This window comes from Grus americana, unplaced genomic scaffold, assembly GCF_028858705.1.
Source record: "Grus americana isolate bGruAme1 unplaced genomic scaffold, bGruAme1.mat H_18, whole genome shotgun sequence".
Lineage (NCBI taxonomy): Eukaryota > Metazoa > Chordata > Aves > Gruiformes > Gruidae > Grus > Grus americana.
In genome coordinates, this window is record NW_026561336.1 from 29476 (window position 1) to 50028 (window position 20553).

At 43.2% G+C, this 20553-nt stretch overlaps 1 protein-coding gene across 1 annotated transcript in view; it reads left to right on the forward strand.

Moving 5' to 3' along the window:
- Positions 1 to 20553, forward strand: part of LOC129200234 (hemicentin-1-like) — an 80834-nt gene that overhangs the window by 24677 nt on the left and 35604 nt on the right. Inside the window, exon 2 of the mRNA XM_054811568.1 lies at positions 18950 to 19020. Within this exon, the coding sequence (XP_054667543.1) occupies positions 18950 to 19020 (71 nt within the window). The remainder of the gene's footprint in view (positions 1 to 18949; positions 19021 to 20553) is intronic.

Consider the following 20553-nt stretch of genomic DNA (forward strand, 5'->3'; position numbering starts at 1 on the left):
AGGCATCCAGGCCAACCTTTTGCAGTTGCATCCAATTGTTTAGAAAAGTAGGCAACTGCTCGTCGATACGGGCCCAGATCTTGTGCTAGTATTCCTAGGGCAATCCCCTGCTTCTCATGGGAAAAAAGGAAAAACGGTTTACTCACATCTGGGAGTCCCAAGGCTGGGGCCGACATGAGGGCCTTTTTTAGCAACTTGAAGGCCTGTATGGTCTCTTTATTCCATTTAAGGTGTTTTTGTTCAGTGGTTGTCAGTGCATACAGAGGTTTAACAAGCAGTCCATAGTTATAGATCCATAGTCGGCACCACCCAGTCATCCCCAGGAAGGTTCGTAACTCTTTCACTGTTTGTGGTCTCGGAGTTTGACATATTGTCTCTTTCCGGGTCTGTCCCAAAGTTCTTTGTCCAGCACTGATTTCATAGCCCAGATAAATCACCTTACGCTGCATCACTTGGGCCTTCTTCTTGGATACCCGATATCCCTGGAGCCCTAAAAAATTTAGCAGACTAACCGTCCAGGTCATACAAGCGTCCTCTGTTTTGGTTGCAATCAGGATATCGTCCACATATTGTAACAGTTTCCCTTCCTCAGGCGGGGCTTCCCAGGACTCAAGATCTTTTGCGAGTTGGTTACCAAATATAGTAGGACTGTTTTTGAACCCCTGTGGTAACACCGTCCAAGTAAGCTGAGTTTTACGCCCTCTTTTAGGATTTTCCCATTCAAATGCAAATATTTTCTGGCTGGATTTATGGAGAGGGAGGCAAAAGAAGGCATCCTTCAGGTCTAAAACAGTAAACCAGGTTAGTTCAGGTGTCAATACAGTCAGCAAGGTATATGGATTTGCCACTACCGGGTAGAGGTCTTCAGTTATTTTATTTATAGCCCGTAGGTCCTGAACCACCCGGTACGACCCATCGGGTTTACGGACAGGTAATATGGGAGTGTTAAAATCGGATTCACATTCCCTTAATAATCCTAGTTGTAAAAATTTTTCTATTACTGGTCGAATTCCCTCCCTGTCTTCCTTCCTCAGGGGGTACTGCTTGATTCTTACTGGCTGTCGTCCTTCTTTGAGTTTGACCTCCACAGGTGTAGCATTTTTTGCTTTTCCGGGCACATCAGTGGCCCAAACCCCGGGGTATACCTGGTTCGCAATTTCTTCGCTGATTTTTCCCTCTATAGGAACATTAGTTAGGGATAAGCTCATTATTTGGATATACTGTTGGTCATTCACCTCCAGAGTAATCTCTCCCTTTTCAAATTTAATTATCGCACCTAATTGTTCCAATAAATCTCTCCCCAACAGTGCTCTCGGGGAGTTGGGCATGTACAGAAATCTGTGGATGCCCCATTGTTTTCCCAATTTATATCTCAGAGGTTCACAAAAATATACCTTTTCACTTTGGCCAGTTGCCCCTTTCACCATGATATAGTCATTTCCCAGGGGCCTCAAAGCTTGGTTCAAGACCGAATACGTCGCCCCTGTGTCCACCAGAAATTCTACCTTCTTCTGCTTTTTCCCTAGCTTCATTATAACCAGTGGATCCGCTAGGGTGGATTCCCCAGGTCCCCGTCAGTCTTCCCTCAAATGAGCCATTATTCTTTCTTTCTGACTATTCCGCCCCTTCTCCTTATTTTTCCGCTTTTCCGGACAATCATCTTTCCAGTGTCCAAATCTTTTGCATAACGCACATTGATCTCTGCCTAATCGAGGCGGTCCTCGTCTGGGTTTTCTTTCCTCCTCCTCCCTGACGACCGCCACCACCCTTCTTTGTCCCCGTTTGTAATCTTCCTCTCTATTACTGAACACCCTCCACGCTTCATCCAGCAATACTTCCAGGTTCCTTCCTTCTGTGGGACGCAGCTTTTGGAGTTTGCGCCTAATATCTCCTGTAGACTGGCCCAAAAACAAAGAAACTAGTTGTTGCGTTCCTACCTCTGACCCAGGATCCAGCGGTGTGTTGCGGCGCATTACGTCCCTTAGTCGATCCAAGAATTCGGATGGTGACTCGGAAGGACCTTGTTTGATTGCATATAATGCCGACCAGTTTATAGTTTTGGGAATGGCCCTCTCCACTCCTTTTAAAATCCATCCCTGGTATGCCTTCAGTCTTTCCATATGCGTGGATCTGTTTGCATCCCATTTTGGATCTTGAAGGGGGAGATATTCTTTAACATCTCCTCCCGTAATTTTATAATGATCCTCAGCCAAATTCCCTGCAGTTTTTAAAATTAATTGCTTTTCCGTTTCAGTCATATATTCTAATAATAATTGTATGTCATTCCAGTCGGGGTTGTGTTGTTTTATAATAAACTGGAAATGTTTAGTTACATTTACCGGATCATTCCTGTAATCCTTAGCAACCCTTTTCCATGCTTCCAAATCAGTGGTGGAGAAAGGTACCTTAATTAACATCGTCCCACCGTCAGGCCCTACTGCTTCTCGGAGAGGTGCTTGTAAGACTGTTGGGGCAGACTTTTTCCTGATACGGGAGGATACAGGGCTTCCCGGGGGAGTGGAGGCTCCTTCCGAGTCCACATCCTGTTCCTGTGGTCGAGGGGGAGGCTTAAACAAATCAGTTAAATCTTGTTCTGATGCCAGGTGTATTTTATTTTTCCTAGTACATCTTTGCCCAATACTACATGCCGAGCAACACCGCCTCAGTTTACCTTTAAGTCCTTTGTTATTTTCCCGCTCTAGGGCAAGTACCATAGGGTCCTGTGGCGGCACCATTCCACAGTCCCTTTGCCACTCCGGATGGTTTCGGAGGGTGAAAAACATATCTGCATATGACACTTCATCCCATTTTCCTTCTCTCCTCAAAAACAGCATTAATTGCAACATAGTGTTGTAATCAATTGTTCCATTAAGTGGCCACCTGGCTCCATCTTCCAGCTTATAAAGCGGCCACCATTGATTGCAATATTTAATGAGGGTCTTCTTATTCTCTGTACCCCCAGTTCCAACAATATCCCTCCAGCGTGTCAATATGCAACCGAGGGGGCTTTTACTTAAGATATCCTTGTTCTGAGAGTTACCCATCTCTCTGTTTCTTTATCCTTATTTTCTAGGTCTTTTCTTGTTAGCTATTGTGCTTTGTTTTAATTTCCCAAAGTTCAAGCCCTAAACCACCAAAGGAGTGACTCTCTGTCCTACCACTTTGATCAGCCACACACCTTCCCCGATACTTAAGAGACTGACTAAACACTACGGCAGCCCAACCCAACTTACATATATATCATGGCATTTACAAATTTTACAAACAGTCCAGGCGCTTTGTCCGTCTCTGGCCGTGTTCCTCGCGGAATCACGGAACCGCAAATCAGGACTCCCACTCGCTTCACAGCAGCGCTGTGTCTCAAAACACACATACATACACACAACAAACTTTTAACATACAATCCTCACTCCAGTTATTATCCCTCCAGCAGCTGCAAATATTATTCAAGTAGAGAGGCCCGCTTACCCTTCTCCTGCTTCTTATACAGTCATTAGCAGGTCCGTCCTGGCTCCCAATATTGGGATGCAGCGGTAACCTCGGATTCACTCGATCTACTCCCAAGATCGCTAGCGGCCGCTCTATCGGTCAGCGAATCCCCCTTTTCCTTAATGTACAGGGTACCCTCCTCCCATACGGGGACTATGCCGTACGCCAGACGTCTCTGCGCGATTTACCAGCAGCCCCGGCCAAGCGCGGGCGTCCCCAGCGACTTACTGGCCCCCTTACTAAACATACCGTTTATCCGCAACTTCAGGAGGTCGTTGTCTACTCCCGTGGTGAGCGGCTGGAAGTGGAGGCTCCTCCGAGAAAAGTGCTCGGGGCGCGCCTAGGAGCGTCCGCTCCGCAGTCGATCCCGCAGCCGAGCAGAGTGTCTCCTGGCTGGCTCGCCAAAATGACGCGCGGAAAACAGACTCCACAACCTGTGAAGTTGTAAAGTAGGTATGTTTATTCAGCGCTGGGCAGCACGGGGGGTCGTCCCACCAAAATCGTGCGCGCCTTGCAGCACTTCCCTTTGAGTTTTATATGATAGAATGTTACATATTCAAAAAGCACCTATACATATTCATGATCTTTCCGCGGAAAGGTGGTCTTATTACAATGAGTTCATTTCCATTGTCTCCGCCTTTAACTCCTCTCAGCTGCACACGCGCACTGCCTCTTGGTGGTCGTGGGCCGGGGTCTCAGGGATGAAGGCCGTATGTCTTCCTCACTGTGCACTTTTCACCTTCACCACAAAACTTACTCAGACCGGTTCCTAATTAGCAGAGAATCCTCCGTGTTCAATCCCTTCTGATTTACTACCTCCTTATCTTGTGATTGGTTACAAAAATGCAAGCAGAGCGAAGGGTCATCTTGACCCTTCCTTACGCTAGTTCTTGTTAAAACATCTTACGTAAGGGTTAAGATTACTATATATGTGGCTTAAGCTAGTTAATGATCCTGCTATTTCCTTTAAGTGTTAGTTCTCTCTATCAACGTCACGTCCCCTGCGGTCAGTGCTGGGGCAACGAGCCCTTTGCAAAGGGGTGACAGAAATCTGCGCAGAACGTGATTCTGCTCCTGCCGACGCTGCTAACCGCAGCCAATCGCACTGAACTGCGGTGTGTAGATAAGCATGGGTAAATCGGGATGGATTAGTAGCTACCCAGTTAAGCTCTCATGAATCTTGCTGTAATGAGCTGCCTAGAGTTATTGCTTGTGTAGAAGAGTTGGCAAAAAGGCCAACTCTTTGCAAGTTTGTAAGTGAGCTGCCAGCGAAAAGGAAACAAATGCTGCTTCTGGGACACGTAGATGGCATCTCAGCACTGCTGCAGCAGGCCCTGTCACCTAGATGTATCTATGGGTTGTTTTTTTTTTTTTTCTGAGCTGTGCTTTGTGGCCTTAAAAATAATTTCTTGTAAAACACTTCTGGTGGTTTAATTATGAGTTTATCCTGAGCCTAACCTGCAGGTTTGGCCGCTGCCTCGAGTTGTGGTAGCTGCTCACGCAGGGAGTGAAGACATTGCACCGTAGTACTGCTGGTGGTTAGCAAGGGCTCTTGCTTTACCTGCTCAGAGGGTGGGAAGGAGTAACAGGTAAAGCTGAGTGTCTGCTTGTCTCTTTGCAGTGGAGTCCAAGACATTTATAGTCTATTCAGCTTTAATCCATGCAATTGCTGACATTCTTTTTTGTATCTCTTCCCTGGACACACCAGCAACGTCCTTCAGCTTAGTAGGGCAGCATCATCTACTTCAAAAACTTAGCCCGCCTCCAAGACATTTTAGGTGGAGTCTGAAAGACGATGAAGAAAGCGACTGGTGAGCTTTTAGGATGCTGACTCCTGTGTGGAGGTAGCTCACGCTGGGCTGGCTCGCTGGCTGCTGCCACCAGTTCCCTGTGCGGTTTGCTCTGCGTGCATGGCTGAACTGCTGGGGAGGAAACCCCAGAACTCCTGTTTCACGGCTGGAGAAGCGAGCTGAGATGGGTGCTTTCTGAACGAGTGCACAACTCTCTTCAGCTTTGGTTCTCTTCTAGTCTTTTCTCAGTAGATTATTTTATTTATTTTTTAAAATGATGTTGTTCTGGTATAAGGTGTTTTGCCAGCCGAGATCTCAATTTTATACATCAAATGGCTGTCAGCAGAAATGATCCTTAGACATGAATTGGGGGATTGTTTATGTACCATGCAGCTTACCTAAGGTCAGTGAATTTGCAGATTCTCTTTCCGAAGTGATAAGTAAACATGTCTGGCTTGCAGCCAAATCCTCGGCAGCACAGTCAGAATCAGAGACTTCTGTGCAACAGGATTTATTTAACAAATATTGTCAGAGATTAATTGTATGACTACTGTGGGGACAAGTTCTGGGGTTTGATTCTTCCCGCATATTTAAAAGGGTGAAGTAAGTGCAATGCTACAGAGGGGGTAGTAGAACAACCGTGTGGTTGTCAAATGGCTCCCAGCAGCTAACCTCTTGGGGACTAGAGTGTGCCAGTGAGTTGACTGTGTGGCCAGTCCACCTCTGTGCAGCCTGCACTGCTGCTGCTCCAAAGTGAGAGCTGGGAAGAACCAGAAGCCATGCTGCAAGGCATTTTCACTGGTTTGGCCCTCAGAAGGGAAGGAGACACACAAGACTATTGTCACTGCCAAGCTGTTCTGGCAGCTGTGGAGAAACTCCTCAGCCTGGCTGTGTGATTCCTTTCCCCTTACCCATTTGAGTGCCTCGGGCTTGGTTCCCTATAGTTCTGCAATAAGTTTATCCTTTACTGAATGATTTCTGCTGCTTAAAAATGTTTTCGTTGGTGTCTTTTAGACAATTACAAATGTTACAGGCAAAAGTTAAGGGATGGGAGAGAGCTGCTTCCAGTCAACTCATCAGTTACCAAAGTAAACAGCGCTTTAATTAAGGTTTTGAGAGGCTTATCCTGTCATGAAAAACTTGCTATAACTTTCTTTTTAAATTGACGTTTAAATCCAAACCACTTTTTTTAAAAAAAAAAAAAAAAAGAACTAAAATGTTTCAGTATTCTTTTCTGCCTAGGTTGGCTCTGTCAGACAAGCAATTTTGCAGTCATGCTTTCTGCAGCTTTTTCCCATCACTTTCTTGTGCAATCGAATCCTACAACAGCCCAGGTTGGAAGGGCCCTTGAAAAATCATCTGGCCCAACCTATCAAACAGAGCCTCACCAGAAGTAAGAAATGTCTGTTAAGTAGAAATAGAAAATGAACTATTTATGAAGTCTTCACTGTTAAAATGAATAATAGATTTTTAAAAGGACCACAAAGTTCACTTTAACCTGGTACACCAGTAACTGACCTTCTTCTGACATCTTTAAATAGATGTTTTAACTTAAACTAATTGATGCTTCTTTATTCTTTTTAGCAGGACCTGTAGTGGTAGGACAAGGGGTAATGGCTTTAAACTAAAAGAGGGGATATTCAGACTATATATAAGGAAGAAATTTTTTGTGGTGAGGCACTGGCACAGGTTTCCCAGAGAGGTGGTAGATGCCCCATCCCTGGAAACATTCAAGGTCAGGTGGAACGGGGCTCTGATCAACCTGGTCTAGTTGAAGATGTCCCTGCTCAGTGCAGGGGGTTGGGCTGGATGACCTTTAAAGGTCCCTTCCAACCCAAACCGTCCTGTGATTCTGCGATTGACAGCAGTATTTGAGACAATATTGAACCATTGTTACCCCCAAGGCTGTAATATTCACAACAGCATATTGTCAGAGTGAATTATCAGTGTATACAGACAATGTGATCTGCTGTAAAATTCCAGATTCTGTCAGCTGCATATGGATTAGTTTTGTGAAGTGGACGTTTATTTAGAATGATGCATGGAGATTTGAATTTACAGTTGTAATGGCTAAGAGGAAACGGTTTGGGTTTCTAATGGTTTTACACTGGTAATCCTTTAGCAGTTCATTTTATGGTGTATTACTTGGAGGAGAGCTAGGGCCTGTTCTCATTGAAATCAATAAAAACTCTGTCATTGACTTAAAGCAGATGTATTTTTAATAGTAAAAAGAAAAAAAGATTTTGTTACAGAGTAAACTCATATGCAGAATACTAGGAGTTCTGTACGGAACGTGACATGACTTCTTTCTCCTAGCAGCTGGTCTCAGATTATTTTTGTTATGCTTGGAAATCTCCATTCTCAAAGGATGGCAACTGGATACATAAAGCATTTTGTAGTGTTGAAATGATGATGTTCATGCACGTATGTGTATATATATATACATGCACACACACATGCAAGATGTCATCTTGTAGAAGCTTACTTTTATTCTCCTAGAATTTTCTAAAGATCTTTTTCTTTGTGGTCTTTTGAGACAGGTGACTTGATATGAAAAATGAGGAGAACTTACTTAGTTGTGTTTTCATTATGCAAGTGTAGGTAGATCTGTGGTAAGAGTCTCATTATCTTTTATCTTTGCTTAGGGCTAACTGACTAATTATGAGACTTGCTGATAATTTTCAGAGCAAAATTTGTTCATGTCTGGCATCTGAAGGAATTTTAGGTCAGTTGTTACTTTTTTTGTATTTCTTTTATCCTCTACCGAGGAAAACCCCCTAAAACTTACCACGCTGTGTATGAGCTTTGTATCTAACAGTTGTGCTGTTGTGTTTTGTCCCAGGTCATTTAACTCTTGTCAAAGAAACCCCAACAGACCCATTAAAATATGATACACCACATTCCATCTATGATTTAAAAAACATAAATTATCTTTTACCATGTGAAGGCAGTACCAGAACATAAGCCTGTTAAAGAACAGCATAGGATTGATATGGTAACTTATTCTGGAAAGTCCTTGTTTCCTTGGTCTCTTGATGGTTTTAAGCACCAATTAGTGCTGTGGTCTCCATAAAGCTTGTTAGGAGAATGACTCCTTCAGGAAAACACTGACTCCTGGTTTACTGGTAGTAATGAAACACGTTAAGTACTGTTCCCAACTTGGGATATCGCTATATGCTACCTGGCGTGAATGTAGAGTATTTCTCATCATCACTAGGTTGTCCTGCTGTCAGGATGCTTAAGTTGCTGCTGGTAACTTTGCTTTCGTGGTCTGTTTTTACGTCGGTGTGGGTGCTGAGTGCACTAGTAGTAATTCCATATCCTTTGTGAGAGCAATGGGGCTGCAGTTTCAGCAGGAATGAGCTAGTTGCTTTTTCAGTTTTGATTATGTCTCATGATCAAAACGCTGACTTGGCTTGAGTAAGGTAGCCCTCTCCAAGGATCTTCCAAGTCTCTTTGAAGGAAGTAATGTGTGAATATAATCTTCCAAGCGGCAGAAGCTTTTAATTAGACTTTGTAATAGGATTCATCTATCCTGGAAAAATAAAAGAAGCTGTGATTTCTTTTTCTTGCCAGTCAGCCTGTGGACCCCTCCTCTGGTGAGATACCTTTGGGGACATGGTGGGAACCAGAGTTCAGGGAAGGAAGAGGAGCCTTAGGGGCGAGCTGCGGTACCTGCAGTGCCAAGAGGCTCCCGATGGTGGAGCTCGGCTATTCCTGGCTGGCAGCAGCGCAGCCAGTGGTGTGGGCAGCAGCTCAAAATGAATCTTTGCTAGATGTTCCAGTAAATAAGTTCATTTTGTAATGCAATACCAAGCATAAATTTTGAATTAAAAAATGAGCTTTAAATAGTATTTGATTGGACTTCAACATGTTAAGGCTATTAATCACAAAACAGCACTGTAAAATCTGTAGCTATGTTCATTCCTGCCCTGTTCTTCAGTGTAAGTTCTTTACCCAGCGCTGTTACAAGTGTTGAAGGAGTATTGCCAAAATACACAGACCAAGAGATGAGACAGAAATAGGCCTGGACTGAACTGGAGTTCAGTCTGGAGAAAGAATTTAAAGAGCATTATGAACTGAATTTTACTGGGTTTAGATTGTTGTTAACAAGGGGAAATAAACAAAACCAGAAAGTAATCTGATGACCTTTTCAGATGTTCAGTGGGAGCTAAGAGCGTGGGCCAGCTTCAGTGACTGGTTGCTGCTCCCATGCAGTACAGGAAGGGAGCTGGGGCTGTAGTCCTTACCGGCTCTTTAGTCTTGACTGTGGACTGAGGGAAGCAACTTAGTTAAGACGTGCATGCTGTATAGCATCACCAAAAGCTTTTTTCTGGTGTCTGCTGATGCTTCGTCCTTTTAGAAAAGAAAGGCAGCAATATGAACTTCTCTACTCCCGGCTGTACTGGACTGACCAGCGTAAAACCAAAATCCTCTGCGCACAGAAGAGGAGCATAAGAGCATGGGCAGCAGCTCTGCACGTACTTAGGTCACTGGGATGGCTCGAGGCTTGATCTCGGGACCACCTAGTTCTAAGAGACTCACATAATCTCCGTGGCTCTTTCAGCCCTTTGGCCTCTCCTGGGGACTGTCAGCTGAGTTGCCAGCTGTGGCTGTGGTTTTTGTGATTTGGGCAATCATCCATTGAGAGCTGGCTAGAGGCAGCCAAAGTCGTTTCAGCAATGATGGCTGCTGGCCCCCTGATGAGAACAGACCTCCAGGGCTGTTCAAAGAACCAAGGGAAGGGAGGAAGAAGGTGCCAGGATTCTGTATGTTTGCTTGTCCCCAGAAAGGAAAAAAAAACCCTTGCTTTGTGTTGATCTTCTTACACTCGGGACATTTAATAGCCACTGGCATTATTTTAAATTTCAGCCACATGGAGTCAAGTTTTCTGGTCTCTTTGCCTCTCATTTGTACCCCAGCAATAAACAAAATCATCTGGCATACCAGTGGAACTAGAGGGGACGTTCAAGTGGATTATTTCCTTGGAACAATAATTAACCCGTAGCCCTATTTAATCCAAGCTTTCTTATTTCCAGCCTGAGGGAGTAGATTTTTCTATTCGTGGTTCCATGGTGAGTGTGATGTAGTCCCACTCGTGCAAGGGGCTTGAGAAGCTCTAAGGCTGTTCTGTGCATCACCCGTTTAAAATCTAGGCTTGTTACAAATTCTGTTCTATTTTAGTGGTCTCTGGGTAGAAGTTGTTACTCTGTACATCCTGTGGTTTATACCTGTAGCTTGTAAAGGTAGAGTTAACAGTGTGCTAGTTGTTATTGTGCTGGGCAAAGCAGCACCTGATTTTTATTGTTAATGCATTGGGTTAATAACTTTGACACCTGCACTTGAGGCCCATAAGCTAAATTTAGTGCTGGTTGCAGTTGACAAAAGATAATAGTAGATGTTATCCATGGTAGATCTCCAAGCTAGCTTTTCTTAACCATTGTTATTTTCCTTTTAAAAGACACATGGCCTCTTAGGTGTTATAATGACAGGAAATAACAATACAAATATGCCACTTACTAAGGCACACTTTTACTGAAACTTCTGTTAAATCTTTGGTCTCTGAGTTTCATCCAGGCTTCAGCCTCTGCCCTGAGGTGACTGGTGAAGAATTTGACATCCAGGGGTGATGACCATTGCCACCCCTGAGGATGGAGCTTCAGTAATGCTCCACTAATGCGACGTTAGGCAGCTTAACAGTGCCTTGCAGTTTCCGTGGACTGCCTATCTGTTTTTCTTTAGTTGGCTATTCAAATAAAAAACAAACTCCGTGTGCAGTCTGACTCCTTCCAGTCAGTTGTTGTCTTCAGTTGAAGTTTGCATATTAAAGTTAATAGTCATAAGTCATGTGGCTGTAAAACTATTAAAAAAAATAAGTGACTGCATTAAGGAAACGTGAGTTTGCTGGGTTTGTTTGGCTTTTTTCTGTCTGGTTAAGAATCTGGTAAAAGTTGCTCACTGCAGTTCTTGGGCTCTTCAATTTAATTAGACCCAGGTTAGAGTCTGAAAGCTAAACGCAACTGACTCGCGAGGGAATATCACTTAGGAAGAAACTTGAAATAGCTTATTACATGTTCTAGTGCTGAGCATCTTGGCTTTTTCCAGTGCTCCCTGAGGCTGTTGGTTGGCTCTGCCCAGTGGGGTGTGCGTTGACCGTGGGGGACAACATCTCCAAAGGTGCTTGTGCTTCTGGAAAAATTCAGCAAGGTGTTTATCCGCACAGCTCCCATCACCTTGCATACGAGCTGAGGATGTCCTTCACTTCAAAGCATGAAGCAGAAGGCTTTAAGGTTGGGTTTGGTTTTTTTTTTTGGTTTGGTGGTTTGGTGTTTGTTTTTTTTTTTTAGGTAGTGGTTAGTAATCGTTATCTAACTTATATTTTCAGTCAGCTGCTTGGGCTTAGTAGTCTGCTGTAGAAATTTGCACTCAGTTAAAAGTGGAGCAGCATTTTAATTACACTAATGGTCAAAACAATGGTAAAAAAAATCCTCTGATTCTGTGTATGAATGTTTGTCAGCTTTTTGAGGAATAAAAAAGTTCACTAGAATTTGAGAGATGGTAATTAAAAGTATGTTTATTTGGTTGCCCCTGTGATGTCATACTGTGGTGCTGGAAAGGACAAGAGCGCGGTGCGAAACGCTTCTAACGGCAGCTCGTGAGTGATCTGTAGTGGGACGAAGTCCTGATGCGTAGGACCTAATTCACCGTTAGGAAACGAAAGGCTTCTGCTTATGTGCCCTTAGGACAGACAGCTGGCTGGAGCCTGGTTAAGAGTAACTATCATTATTCTTATTTTTTCAGTCCTTGGGAGGTAGCTACTCCTAAAGGTCTCCAGCAGAATTATAAGCAGAGCTTTACGATGAATTGGATACAGAGAAGGAAGCTTGAGAAGAGAGCATTAAATCAGATAAAGCTCAATGCTCAGCACTGTTAGTAAACAGCTCTTTCAGTATAATTGTACACCAATTTCTTCTGGCAGCCATCCTGGTTTAGGCGTTGTAGCTGTCCCAGCTGGTCATTCCCAGTCCTTTATCATCTCTTCACTTGTGGTGGTACAAGTACTTGAGAGTGTGCACAGGAAACAAGACTGGAAGACAGATCTGATACAAAAAAAATTATTTTTATATATAAATAAAATATGGGCAGATAAGGGTGTGTATGTATATGGGAAACCCGTACTAGTCTTCTGATCTCAAAAACTGTCAAAATTGCCATAGCTAGTAAGCAGCACTCAGGTGGAAAGGCAAGGTGAGAACTGCTTAAACTGGCACCACTCGTGAAATGGATGTATGTAACCATGCCCAGTGTGTGGTTTTTGTTTTCTCCCTGCCATCAGACATCCGTCTTGACGTGAGTCTTGACATCTGTTAGAAATGTATGCTCAGGTGCCTCCGCTGGCTTACCTAGTTCCCATTCGCGTCATCGGAAGTCTTTCCTCCTTCTCCCCCTGACCCTTTGCCATACATGTATTTTCACTTATCCCAGTAAATCAGAGTCTCCCAAATTGTGTGAAAATAAGACATTTGACAGCCTGAAGATACAAATAACTCACTTGCACAGTTTGTCCTTTAAATTCTTATTCGTCCTATTTGACTTGAATCATGATACTTACTGCATAGTGAATGGTGAAAACAGCAATTACTTTGTAAATGCAACTTCTTGACAAAGATTTAATGATCTTCTGTGTTACTGCAGCTCTGAAAATTATTTTTCATGGGGATGAGTCTTCATTGTACACACTTCACTTTTCAAGGTATGCATTTAAAAAACGTGCCTCTTCTACTGAGTACAGATCCTTATTTTTCAGATGCCTACTGTTAAGCTTGTTCACTTTATAAATACAAAAGAACATGGGAGATAATTGCCACTCAGGTATTCTTTGTGTTATAAAGTGGGGGAAACTATATATTTCTTGAGCTGGATACAATGTAATTAAGGAATAAATAAAAATACCTTGATCTGTTCAGTTCTAGGCCAGAGGGCTATGCTTCTACTCCATCGCAAAGATGCGGCACTGGTAAAAATCTGCACGACTCTGACACTATACCAATAAACTAGTAGAATTGGGATGACACATCATGGTGTGTAACAAAACAAGAATGTGGTAAAAGGCTGTTGTAATTACATTTCTTATTAAAATACCAGGGTTTTGTTACTGTTATGTGGTTGGGTTTTGGTTTTTTCTTTTTTTTCATTTGTAGCATACTACTTCTGAAGCTTATTTGTTCTTTGGAAGTATCCAAAGGTGTTGGGGTTTTTGGGGTGGTGATTTGTCTTGGGTTGGTTTGTTTGGGTTTTTTGTTGTGGTTTTTTTATCCTGGATATAGTTTTGCATCAGGGAAATGTCCTCACTCTGAATTAGAAGAAGGAATTCTGTGGGTGAGAGCATTCCACAGGACTTAGTAGGTCTGCCGAAATTCCTTCGGCTACCAAGTATTAGTTAGAGCTTTTTATTTTTTTCTTCCAGAACAAACAAGTTCAGTGTACTGAGTTGATGAGAGCTAGGCAAATGGCTTCCATATTCCTTTGCTAGATTTCTTAAACCACCCAGCTGTCCAAACCAGATATTCGGTGCAGATGTCTTACGTGGTCAGGATTAAGGGAGTGCCAAACTTGCAATCACCCTCTGCAGTAATTACGCGTGATTGTGTGTCACTAGGTAATTTGTGGTTTTCCCAGCCTGCTTGCTGTTCAGCTTGTCTATAACCATGCAGCTATTTGAGGTGTGGCAGAAAGTCACAGAAAAACATCAAGGCCTTTCAGAGTGGCCAGTTTCTCAGGTTACTGGGGAATTCTCTGCTGATTTACCAAGGAGATGGGTTTTATCAGTTTTGCCCCAGAAAGGAAGTACCGAGACTCTTAATCTCTGTCAGATGGACTGGTACTGACTTTTATGTTGTCATATTTGTTTAATTGCTTAGGCACAAGCTCAAACACTGTAGTGGTTATGTTGAGTTTTGTGATTTAAGTTTAGGAAGCCCAGGCTTTGTTCAGTAATGTGCAACCATTCCTTTAAAATGTGCTTCCTTTCCTGCGTTATCAGTTGTGTGTGCGTGTGTGCAATATTAAGTCTCGGATCACCGTGTGGGTTTGAAGGAACTGACGTTTGCTCTCTCCTTTTGAGACAGGAGAGTGTGGTTACTGCCCAAGGCAGACACGCTCTCTGGCTGTGCCCGTATCGGGCTTTTCATCTTTCGCACAACCACCTCTAGAAGACTGGGGACAGCTTTGGAGTAATGAGCAATGGGGAGACCTCCATAACAGACTAGTCCCAAATATTCCAATATCAGTGCTAAAAATAGATTCATATTTCAGCATCAGAACAGACATACTCTGCTGGAGTATTTCGTGTGTCAATCTTTTCCTAAAGAACTAACAAAGTTAAAAAAGGGAAATGTGTTTTCTTCTGCTTTACTTGGCTTGTTTGCAGGATCTAGTTTCTGAGTAAATATTTAGAACGATACATTTGTAACTATGCTTGATTTGAGGAATGTCTGACTTGTGTGCTTGACTTCCGCATGCAGTTATTGTGACTTTGGGCAATTTTGGATGCAGATAAATGTGCAATTAGACCTATGAGTTGACTGGCTATATGCGTACCATTAAAGATGTACAAAAGAGCAAAGCTGTGTTTTCATGGCTTTTTCTCACACACCAAAAAGTATTTGAGTACTGACACATTGGTCTTTTTTTCTTTTTACAACGTTTACTATTTTGTTAACTTGACTGTATGCTTTTTAGATGTCTCAATTTAATGCCGCGAAGCTTTTCAGTATTGTTTAGATGAAAAGCTCTTACAGAAGGTGAACTCGTGCAGCGCGCTACTGTAAAGCTGTTAAACCCTTTAAGTTCCTTAAGAAACTCTGCCTGAACTCATGCTTCACAGTTAGCGTCTTCAAAGCACTGAGAACAATTCTCTATCGTGATCTATATAGTTCTTTAACACTGCTGTAGTTCAGCGTTGCGCAGGTGTCTCAGACCTGCCTCTGTGCACTTGTCCTACAGAGCTGTGTCCAGGTTGATGACTGCTGCTTGATTCGGACTTTACAGTTTTTGAGGTTCTTACCCTATCAGTAATTTAACCTTTTATAAGAACTTTCTGTGGTGCTTTGAGAGAGAACTTGCCATTCTTTCCCAAAGTCCTTTTTGGAAATCGTTCTTAGCTGGCAAGTAAACTTAAAGCACTTTTGGTAATGTCTTCTCACTTTTACCTATGCTGAATGCTTTGAAGGCCTGTGTCTACCCGCACTGAAAAAGCGGTCTTGCTTGGGTTGCATTTTGAGGTACCTGAATGAGGATAAAAGAAAACGACCTTGGTGAAGGCTGTTTCAGCCTTTTTGGCAAGCAGGTCACATAAGCTGGTGGCACAACAGCATGTGAAAGACAGCAGATGCTGGGGTTTTGGTACAGAGGGTGAGAATCAGTCACACCACCATTTAGACCTAGAATGATGAACTTGTAAGCTGCGTGTGAAGAGTACTGAATAACCTTTGTACAACTGAGAGAAGATCAAGTCATGCAGATGGGGGAAGCAATGCCACTTGGATGGTTATTGCCATTTCAGACACCTTCTGTGTCAATTCGTAATCAATTAGTTCAGTGCTGCAAACTGACTGTAGCTGTAGGTACATGAAGTACGAGCAGCATAATGGATTGAGAGCAGCCCTGAGGAGAAGGACTTGGGGACGTTGGTGGATGAGAAGCTCAACGTGAGCTGGCAGTGTGCGCTTGCAGCCCAGAAAGCCAACAGTGATCTGGGCTGCATCAAAAGAGGTGTGACCAGCAGGTCGAGGGAGGTGATCCTGCCCCTCTACTCCACTCTGGTGAGACCCCACCTGCAGTACTGCGTCCAGCTCTGAGGTCTCCAGGACAAGAAGGACATGGAGCTGTTGGAGCAAGTCCAGAGGAGGCTACAAAGCTGATCACAGGGCTGGAGCACCTCTGCTATGAGGACAGACTGAGAGAGTTGGGGTTGTTCAGCCTGGAGAAAAGGCGGCTCCAGGGAGATCTAATTGTGGCTTTCCAGTTTCTGAAGGGGCCCACAGGAAGGATGGTGAGGGGCTGTTTATGAGGGAGTGTAGTGACAGGACAAGGGGGAATGGGTTTAAGCTGAAGGAGGGGAGATTTAGATGAGAAGTGAGGCAGAAATTCTTCCCTGTGAGGGTGGTGAGGTACTGGTACAGGTTGCCCAGAGATGTTGTGGAGGCCCCATCCCTGGCAGTGTTCGAGGCCAGGTTGGATGGGGCTTTGGGCAACCTGGGCTAGTGGAGAGTGTCCCTGCCCATGGCAGGGGGTGGGACTGGATGGGCTTTGCGGTCCCTTCCAACCCAAACCATTCTGTGATTCTGTGATCGTTGCTTACAATTGGAAGTACTGGTGTCTCTTGGATAAGGGCTGACATGTAGAGAGATGTGGTTGCTGTCTTACCCTGGGAGGGTCAGTGTCAGTCATGTTTGTCCTGTAGAGGAGATCGCTGTCACTGAAGATGTGGATGATCCTATTCACTGCTTCCTGGGGCCTTGCTTCACCTTGGGGGGAGCTGATGAACTCTGGTTGCAGAATTGGCTGGGGAGATCTGTCCTCTGCATGGCTCCTGTGAAGTTCTCGGTTCTGTCCTGACAATGGATAACTCTCTACGTGATGCTGGCTCGGCCATGCTCCCTTTCTAACGCTAACCTAGGTGCCATTCCAAAGATCTGCTCTTTGCTGAGCTCACAGCAGAGGGCGGCCAGAGCCTCGGCGTGATCCTGCGGCGTGATCCTGCGGCGTGCTGCCAAGGGCTCGGGCTTGGCATGAGACCTTGCTGCCTGCGGAGAAACGAGGCAAAATTCTCATCCGATCTTAACTGGATGTGCTGTTTTAGCTTAGCTGAAGTAATGTTGCTTTTCAGATCTCTATATTTTATAGGGAAAGAAAGCCTTTCCAAAGGATTTACTGCTCTAGAATTGAAAAATGTAAGCCCTCAACTGACAAGGAGTAATGGAGCCAGTGGTTTTACTGTATGTATAAACCCCATTCTAGCGTATGCTTTAGAACAATGGTTGGCAGGGGCTAGATTTGAAGCAAACCAATTTGGAGATAGCTTTATTACAGGCGTATGCTTTAAGGAATACCCAAAGGAGGATGGTACCAGGTGGAGCGGTAGGAGCAGGAGCATGGTGGTATGAAATATGTGGAGGAATGATGAGTCCTTATAATGGCTCTTTTGAGGATAGTGTAACATTCTAGTAAATAACATTCATGGATAAACGGTTCAAATCAAAACCATACAAACCCCCCCCAACACTTAAGACAGCTTAATATTCTAGGAAAGGTTTTGTGTGATCTCCTGGGTGACTCTCAAGCAAATTAAAACCTATGCTCAGCAAAAGGCACTCATAAATAGAGCCCCCCAAGCAAACGCACGTGTGAGTATAGTAGACTTTAGCGATGACTGCTGTTGCAACTTCAGTGAAATAAAACTTTGGACCGTTTAAAAAAGAAAAATGTCTAGATGGTATGGAAGATAAGTACATACTAACTTTTATAGAGCCTGGAAAGCACTGTATGGTCTGCTGAGGCAGCACTTCCATGTAAGCTGCAGCTGTATTAAACTGGCACCACTGCAGTTTCATGCTTTTCTTTCACCCTGCCTGTATAATTGTACCCCATTTCGTATGCCGGTACTCAGCTGATCTCTGAGTGGTTTGGGGCACTAAACTAGCAGAAATATTTTCACTTTTGTCTCTTTGTGCCTATTTATTTATTTATGTAAGGCTTAGCACCCTGAACCAGCTTGCTGAGCTAGATGAATGCCGTTAGTGGCACACGGACAGGGCAGGAAAGCCTGCCCAGGACAGGGAAAGAACGAGGGGCACGAGTGCCAAGGCAGAGTAAGGCAAACTGTCAGGAAGCCCCAGCCGTAGGAAAACAGCTGGTTAGGATCGCATTTGATACAGCGGGGAAGGCAGTTGTTGAAGGGGCAGAGGGAGGCTTGTGGTACAGCCAGCGTAATTGGGAAATGCTCAAATATGTGCTGCCGTTACTCAGGCAGCCCACTCGATTCAATTTGATGTCCTGCTGTTTCTCAGTATACGAAGGCATGGCAAATGCTATGAATTAAGTTGACTCTGCTTCAGTTCTTTCTGGCAAGTGCTGCTAGATATGCTGAGGTTGGGTATTGGGCTCACACCGGGCTCTTCCAGCTAGAGGGTACGTATTTTTTTCAGGCAAGAAATGTGGCACTTTTTCTTTATTTCCCCCCCTCCACTGGTCAGTGAAGCCAGTATATGTATTCTGTTCAGAGAGGCCTCTGCTTCATGTTTCCTCATACAACTCTTTCCGAAAAACTACTTTTTTGGTGCAGCTGCATTTGTTTGTGGGATTTTTTTGATTACTAAGAGCAATTAAATGATTGGTCAAAATCACATGTGAAAGAAACACAACACAGAATGCTATTTGTGCCTACAAATATTGAAGACTCCTAGAAATTGATAATACTGGAATGGTATTGGAACCATAGCTTTCAGTGCTGGCTATATAATTCTCAATGATTCCTTTCTGTTAAGTGCTTTTAGTTTGTTTATTATTACCAGAATTCTATGAATCTGAAGCAGTCAGCTCTTCACTTGAAGTTGTCTTTTGATAACATTGTGGTTTCCTCATACTTTCCAAATTTGTTTTCATCCTAGAAATTGGTCCAGTGACAATAACCACAGATCCCAAGAAATTTCAATTTGAACTCAGGGAACTTTATGTTCAGGTGAGTAACTCGTTTGTTCTCTATGTGGTTCTAGCAAAGGCCCTGGCTCCTCCCTCTAATCTTTTCTCTTGTGTTGATGTTTCTGCTACAGTGCTTCATCAGGATGTAGGCCACCTCTCTGTCATTTTACCTGCACAAACTGTCATCTTCCTCTTCTCTGGTCATCTTAATTTATGGTTATGATTAATTACTTGTCTTAGTTTACGCTATTTCGTATGGGAACTTGGTTCTAAAACACAAGATACAAGAGTTAAATAATGCTAGCATTTATTTTGCGTTTTAATTAGTCCTGCCACTTGTTCACAGATGCTTTATGAAGTGTTTTACTGTGTTTTGGAAGTTATTTCCCATGAAAGCCCTTCATTAGCTTTAATTAACTGATTTAGGTACAAAAGGACTGTAAGACCGACCCATGAAGTACACTTGGGTACTATCTTCGCTGCCATACCTTCCTTAGCAGCTCCTGATTGAAAAGCATGCGTACTCTTCTCTTAACCCCTGTGAATCACTTCTGGAGCTGTGCTCGGGTGAGAAGTGGCAGTTTCTGAACTAGCACACCGCTCTCTCTCCCTCAGTGGAGTTTCTCGGGGTGAGAATGAACCACAAATGACACCTGGATGGGGTGATGGTAAGAGAAGTATTGGAATGAAGTTACCCTTGCAGAAAGAAAATATGACCCTGTTGTCTTGTCTCTTTTAATCAAGCAAAATGCTTCTGACCTGTGGAGAACCTGGCTGGAGTTAGTAGTGCCAGACAGACTCTCCTGTCTTAAAGAACCATCTTCTGGAAACTGGCATGTGGTGTAATTGCTGTAATAAAAGATTGTTTGAGAGGCAGTAGTACTAGTTTGGGAAGAATGAGTAGTTTAAAAGCTGGCAGAAAGATTGAAATTCAGAGAAAACAATAGTAAATTTTGAAGATTATGCTGTTCTCCTTCATAGGGAAACTTAAACTTGATAAAAATCCTTCTGGTCTTCACTTTTTGTTTTCTAAATAGCTATACTGGCCAATAATTGCAGCTATTTCTAAAAGGTATCTATGATTTAGATGAAGCTTTTAGAAATTTAAAACTCTTAATTTACAAACAAGTTGTTTAAAAGTTTCTGTATAATGAATTTAAGATTTCTTTCTTTAATCCTGATTAAGTACATATTTTCTAATTACTTTCAATGTGTGCTCACTCAGCTAAGACTCTCACTGACTTGGATTCCCTCATTATATAGGTGAAGGCTCAAAATATAAATGAAAAAAGTGTTTAGAGCAGGACTAATAGGACACCTTGCAGTAGTTCTCCCAGAAAATGTGAACACTTCCTATGTGTTTGTTGTTAGTATTTTTCCTAGAAAGGCAGTTAAAAGATGCAAGGATGAATATTTGGGAGGTAGGGGAAATTTTAGGTTAGGCTCATTTTAAAAAAGAGCATAGAGCAAATATTCTCATTAATGAACAAAGCTAAAATTAAGGTAAAGATAAATTATTTTAAGGAGTCTTACGTATAAAACAGATCAAAATATGCTGTCCAGGCATACTGCA